The following is a 6,786-nucleotide window of genomic DNA, read 5'->3' as shown; positions in this document are numbered from 1 at the left end:
GCCAAAATCTGCTTGCCTTGCTCAGGAGAATAATCCCACTGAAACCAACACGACTGACTATGCAAATACGGACAGCAAAGTTTGGCCCCAATTAAACGTCCCCATAACTAGGGAAAACACTAATCACCAAAGTGCACTTAACACCATAGTAGCTACAGTTTCTTTATACATGCACAGTTTGTGTGACACTTTGTACATGAAACTAGCCAATGGAATATAAATAAGTGTGCCGCTTCCTTTTAAATATGAAAATTAATAATGAAGCACATTCACATTTTTGCCTTTCAAAGACCTTTTTGAAAAAAATAAAAACACTCTCCCCAAAAGTAACCTGAAATGTGTTGTTAAATATAGCACATATGACTCAAAGAACGGTATTAAGGTAGAAGAACTTTCACACACAAAACTGGCATTTCCTGTATAGTTGGAGTGACTTATGAAAATCCCAAGAAAAGACAATCCTCTCACCAGGAGAGGAAGGTAACAGTTGTAGTGTTAATTCAGTTTCTTCTTCAGAGGCTTGTTTTTATCTTCAGCATTTTCAGGGCTGAAGTCAGTACAGATACCATTAGGAGCAGAAAGGGATGAAGATTCAGCTCCCATCTGATCAGCATAGAGATAGTCTTCTGCAAAGTGTGGGTGCAATTCAGCAAAGCTGTGGAAGTCATCTAAAAAAAAAATTGTTGTTACACAGAATCAGCTCTTTGAAACAGAAGGATGCTAAATTTGAATACTTACACATATATAATCACATGATCACTTTGGAGAAAAATAGCAGCAGCTAACATAATGCTATTCCCATAGCTTGTTTTAGCTTCTCAGCAGAACTTCACCACATCCCCAGAGCCGAGATGCCACAAAGTGTTATCTAAGCCCTCTTATAACACTTCAGACCAGAGCTTAGCTTGTATGATGAAGGGGTAAACAGGCTCAGATTTGCATTACAATGCATAAGGAGCACCACATGCCGTGACATAACATCTCACCGTTCACTGGGAGAAGGGCAGAAGCTCTCCAGCTGAGGAACAATGAACAGCAGGAGTAGTTAGTTCCTTCTTAAAATCTGGGAAGTCTTTTACAAACACGCCCTTTCATGCTTTGCACTCACATTTGTCTTCAACTTAACAGCAGCTGTCATTGCTGCCTTCTGCTTTCAAGATTTCAGCATTTCTAAAGTTCTAATATTTTAGAGAATAATACTGTGAGAAGATAATTAATTTGTAACACATTATGAAAAAACCGACTTTAATATTGGATACTAATGAGACAATAAAAAGAGAAAGATCGGATCTTGGGAGAGCAGGGAATCCTTAACATAAAGAAGTAACATTCTGCATTAAGAATCAGACATTGAAGTCTTGTCACAATTTGCCCATATGACTGTTTATACAGACATGATTTGAACACAAGATACTGTACAGGATCTAAGTCACAAGAAACTATTCTTATAATGTAAACTGACACTGGAAAAAGATGGATGTGAACATTATCACTAACTCTGTCACCTACAGTGTATTGCACACAGCCCACTCAAATTCACTGTGTTATCCCAGAAGAGCTCACGATCAGATGATGCTGAGATCCCTGGAGTGCAGTGCAGGTGACAGCTGAAGAAGCCTTTCAGAGTGAAGCCCAGTTCTTCCCAGTACAACTGGGCTGATGTGGAAGTAGGGAACTACCACAGCCTTCCCTCTTTGCCACCCTTCTCTGTTTGAGATGACATGTTTTTCTCAATACTGCAAAGGGCAAGGGAACGTAATTTGGCTCACAGGGGTGCTGAAGCTATGGGTCAACCCTGCCTTTGAACTGTCACAGAGGGATAGGTGGGAAGGATACAATAAACAGAATGTCATCCTTTCGCAGACAAAAAAAAGTGGGTATCCTTTATTCATGGATTATATGGATCTAAAGTAATTTGGACCCTGTAACTTCAACAAAAGCTGATGATGATGTTCAGGCTGTGAAAACCAACATTATAATCTATGTTGAAAAACCTGTATGTACAACAGGCTGATTAATCCTGCAAATGAACAAGCCTTCAGGGGGAAGAAAAAAAAAGATATTTGAAAGTGCATACAGTTACAAGTTTTCTTTCCATAATATTTAACGCAAGTTCAACTTTAAAAAAAAATTCTCATAGCAAAATATGTGATGCATCTGACCTTTTTCAAAAAGGAAATGTAGAACATTCATTATTTAAAATACTTAACAGTAGTAGTTGCTGCAATAATACATTAGAAACAATTAAGTGCAAACTGATTCATCAGAATCAAAGCAGTTAAGCACATTCAGTGAGCCCAACTGAGTACCTTATTTTTCTGTTGCTAACAAGGAGCGAGCAGCCAGCTATCAGCCATAATTGGCTCCTGCAGCAGGAGCATGAAAACATTCCCTGTTTTCACATGGACACTTTAAGCCCATCACAAGGATCTATTCCTTTTTGTAACAACGCACATAATATGTGCATCCATGGAAAGGTCATTCTGATAGCTAGTCCAAGTAAGGTGAGACAAGTATGAAAATTTCAATATGCGGTACCAAAGATGCTCTTACAATTAATGCTTTTTGCATGGGAAAGACTAGAATATTTACTGTACATGCCATTCTAAGTAATTCTTCAAAGAGCTACCATATATTTTTTGAAAATAAATCCAGAAAATCCCTTGAAGCAGTTGTTCACACAAGTACAATAGTCTATATCCAGATCAGTACCCTGACAGCTCTGTCATGATCCATGCCTCAATGTTTTATCAGCACTGGATCCAAATTAAAAATCTCAGATTCCAGGAAGGACTGAATTGAACAGGATAATGTTTCTGATAGATCTGAGTAAGGAGACATTTTGGGTCTTGCTGAAACAAGTCCTGAAGATTCAAGGGATATTTTATTGAAGTTGTACACAACGGAGTCCTGTCATTAATATAGGTAAGGATAATGCATTTTAAAGAGCAACTAATTCTTGCTATCCATGTGGATATTCACAATGCTGCCAACTCCCTCTTTCTTCTTGTTACCAGCAAGCAAGGCAGAGCCTTCACAACACTTTCACAATCATTTGTCTATCACATGATATCAAACAGGTGAGAACTTCCTAGAATTTGCAATGCTTACCTACAGAACCTATTCAAATTCTCCAGAATCATGTCTTAAGATTGAGAAATTTTTTCCTCCCACCAGATTACAGTGAAGGGATGAGCTTTGGAATCAAAGTGCACCTAAACAGTTAAGCCAACAGCACGCTGCTGAAGAGAACTGAAAAGATATGCAGATCTCTGCCAACTACTGTACTTTCAAACTTGTGTCAAATATCCTGACTTCTAACAATTCAGGTCCAAGATTATCAATCTAATTATATAATTTCAATTTTGCTATTGATTATTCTGTTTATCTGCAATTTGAGCTTTTCCTTTGGGATAAGATCTCTGGCCTCAAGGACTCTGTTATATGTACAGCAATTTAGGTTTGATACTTCCGATATTTTATTTTTTGCTCTTACAAGTAAGACCAAAGACTTAGTATTCCTGCTTCACATTCCAACACCCTAGAATGAAGGGGCTTGTGAGCAGACCTCTCTGCTGTATGTATCCAAAGCAATTTCAGTACTCTTCCACCAGATAAAGATTTGATTTCTCAGAATTTGTCCGCACAATGCCTTCAGAAAAGGTACAGTCTGCAAGTTTTCCACCTCTCCTTTCTCAGTATTTAAGTGCAACAAATTGAGTATTTGGAGAGTTGCATGTATTTTCAGGAAAAGCAAAAGACTGAATATTTATGGCATGAACTTTCAAGACAGAAATGCAATACCAGAAGTTTAATTTCAACTTCTGATTTTCTAACCACAATAAATGGACATTTTTTCTTACTATTAAATTTCAGCTATGTCAAAAGTCTCACTGTAACGTTTATATTACCATGAGCACTTCTCTCAGAAAAAAATCCAAGTGAAGTTTCAAAGAAGTGATGGAAACACCATCCTACTTTGTGTAGCTTCAGAAAAGACTACTCTTGACTGCACAAAATAAAATAGTGAAAATGAGATCTAAGCACTTCAGTGGCCACTGCTGTGGTGGCTCAGTGGTCCAGGTTTTCCTGTGAAATTTTCTACATACATATTGTATGATTGAAACATGGGAAATTACTAGCTCAGAGATTGTGATTTACTAACACTGATGTCTTAATTTTTAAGATTTTTCAAATTAAATACATACCAATTATCCTGAAGGAAAACTGCTAGATCAGGGCATGTCATAAACACTTCTACTGGAGATATGTGATATGTTGGTTATCAACAACTCAGTTCATACTTAAATGATACAACTAAATTTAGAACCTTACTGCATAAGAGATGAAGAATGTGAAGTAACACACAAGTACTTTGACTCCCAGTATAATTTATACACCCAGCTTTCAATTTTTCAAATGCAACTTTCTTGCCTCCATATCACCTGCATTACAGACTACATACTGAGCAGCCTGGTTAATACCTCCCCTCAGTTCTCCCCCCACACACTCACAGATTATTTTCAAACAGGCTGAGAAATTATTATAGGACTGGAAAAGCTAAGATAGCTTTCTTAAAAATACATATTCACATACATGTAACTCACAAAACAGAATATGCTGAAAGAGCTAATCTAGGTATTGGAATCCTAGAATCATAGTAAGCATTGCCTGACTTAACATGGAAGGAAAAACCTCTGAAACCTCTGTTTACATGTCTGTAAACATGACATTTGATGTTAAAGGTGAAACTCTCCTTTAAAAATGTAAATCTACTTTGTCTGTGGTGCTTTTATCATTATTAAAGTCAACAAGCCAACTAAAAAAGGTAAAGTTTAATAAAAATATAACTCATTTGTATATCAACATGAGCTCAGACACTGACATTTTGTGACAGTTCAGATGCACTTAAAAACACTTACCATATGTAATCTTTCCTTTTTCTTCTTCATCTACAGCTCTAAAGAGATGTGTAACATTAATCTGTGACACACCCATGGCAGTCTTCAGAATATAAGCTAAATCCTTTTCTGTTATAGTTCCATTTTCTGACTGGTACAGCTATGAATCAAGACAGCAAGATAAATCACTGCAAAGCTGAATGTTAACTCCTATGAACAGCATCACACTAAGAAGAAATGCAAAGTTAAAATTTGGTATTGGAAATACTAGTATCTCTTAGATTGATGTGATCTACTAAGGATTTCTGAGTAGTGTGAGTAAAAAATAGAATTAATTATTATTAGTCCACCTATGTACGTTTAGAAAGTAAAGCTTGCTATATTCAGAAAACAAACAAAAACCACAAAACCAAAACAAAACAAAAACCCAGAAAGAAACCCCAATGTTTACATGCCTAACCACTGGAATTTCAGTGATATTCAGAGACAAGACAGTTTAACATGTTTTGCAGATACGTAACTGAGAATAACTTTTAGTCCATTGAACTACATGTCCAAACTCCAAGAGAGTTCACGGAATCAGGAGATCTATTTAGGTCAGCCTAAAGCAGACACCATTTCCACTTGAGATGTAAAACTCAAGACTACTTTGACCAACATCCAGCTGATTCGATGGCTAGTTTGTATGAAATGCCTACATCTAAATGGCAATGTATTAATCAGGAGAATCCTACCTCACAATGTGACGGGCCTGTAATTTAATTTTACAAATACTTATTCTAGAAAATAATAATTTGCATATTCTTAAGTCCTGAAGCAAAGAGTTTCCTCACAGAAAGAGTCAGCTTTACTACTGATGGGTGACTGATAACTAAAAATAATTGTTCACAGTCTCCTATCTTTGGATATGTACAGCATTTTTTCCTGGAAAAAAAACACGAGTACTTCAAAACATCAGTAACAAATACAACTTCAGTAAACTTTCTAATATAAATCAACTTCGCTATGCAATAGAAATTGAAACAGAAGAGTTTTTTAAACATCCTTGTCTCATTTTCAAACATGACAACACTGCAACTATTGAACGTGTAAAAAAAATGCTATTTTGAGAACTTCCTTATAGTTTCTCTACATCATTGAGAAGATGGGAACTGATAAGGTTAAAAAAAAACAGGCATAGGAATGTATTTTTCATACAAGCAGAAGTTGCTGTCACGAGATAGTACACCTCAATGGAATAAAAAAAAAAAGAATATTGAAGTTCCACAGAAGACAACATTCATGCTCAAATCAGGAATCTTGCCTTTTCCTCTTTAGCACCTAACTTGCACACTGTTGCACAATGAATAGGGGCAAGGATAAGACACTTGTTTGATATAACCTGCTATATTTCCTCAAATCAAGTAGTCAGACAGTGATACTTAAGTATCACTCAGTAAGGCTCAGAAGAATCATATTGGTAAGATTTACAACATCCTTTCATTTCCTTAGCAATCGGGAAGGGAGGACACGTAGCCCTTGCACTGGAGTGCTGCTCTTAGACCTGACTGCCATAATCTGCCCTTCTCTTACTTGCCCACCACTTCAGAACTCTGGTGGCTCAGTAACTCCTATTTTCAAGATCAGCAGCCATACACTAAAAAGTTCCACTTTGAAAACTGGCTCAGCTATGTGAAATGTTGCACTGCATCCCTGAAAACAAATGACAAAGTGCTTTGCAACAAGTAGCACATGGCAGAGGACAGCACCTGTCCAAAGTCACAGATCTATGAACTGGCTTGATCCTTCAACAGCACCCTATAAACTGTGGGATTATTTTACTGTACACCAACCCAGGACAGGGGGGAAGAAAGGATTTTTTAAAAAAGTTTAAGGATTCTCTTTC

At 36.9% G+C, this 6,786-nt stretch overlaps 1 protein-coding gene across 1 annotated transcript in view; it reads right to left on the bottom strand.

Annotated features, from left to right (window-relative positions):
* Positions 1–468: 468 nt before the first annotated feature.
* Positions 469–6,786, bottom strand: part of LPCAT1 (lysophosphatidylcholine acyltransferase 1) — a 54,485-nt gene continuing 48,167 nt past the window's right edge. Inside the window, exons 12-13 of the mRNA XM_010190682.1 lie at positions 4,923–5,061; positions 469–668 (exon numbers count right to left, since the gene is read on the bottom strand). Of these exons, the coding sequence (XP_010188984.1) occupies positions 496–668; positions 4,923–5,061 (312 nt within the window). The 3' untranslated portion in view covers positions 469–495. The remainder of the gene's footprint in view (positions 669–4,922; positions 5,062–6,786) is intronic.

The sequence above is a fragment of the Mesitornis unicolor genome, unplaced genomic scaffold (assembly GCF_000695765.1).
Source record: "Mesitornis unicolor isolate BGI_N332 unplaced genomic scaffold, ASM69576v1 scaffold26510, whole genome shotgun sequence".
NCBI classification, from domain to species: domain Eukaryota; kingdom Metazoa; phylum Chordata; class Aves; order Mesitornithiformes; family Mesitornithidae; genus Mesitornis; species Mesitornis unicolor.
The sequence above is the reverse complement of the archived record's forward strand: the minus strand, read 5'-3'. Positions and strand labels throughout refer to the sequence as shown.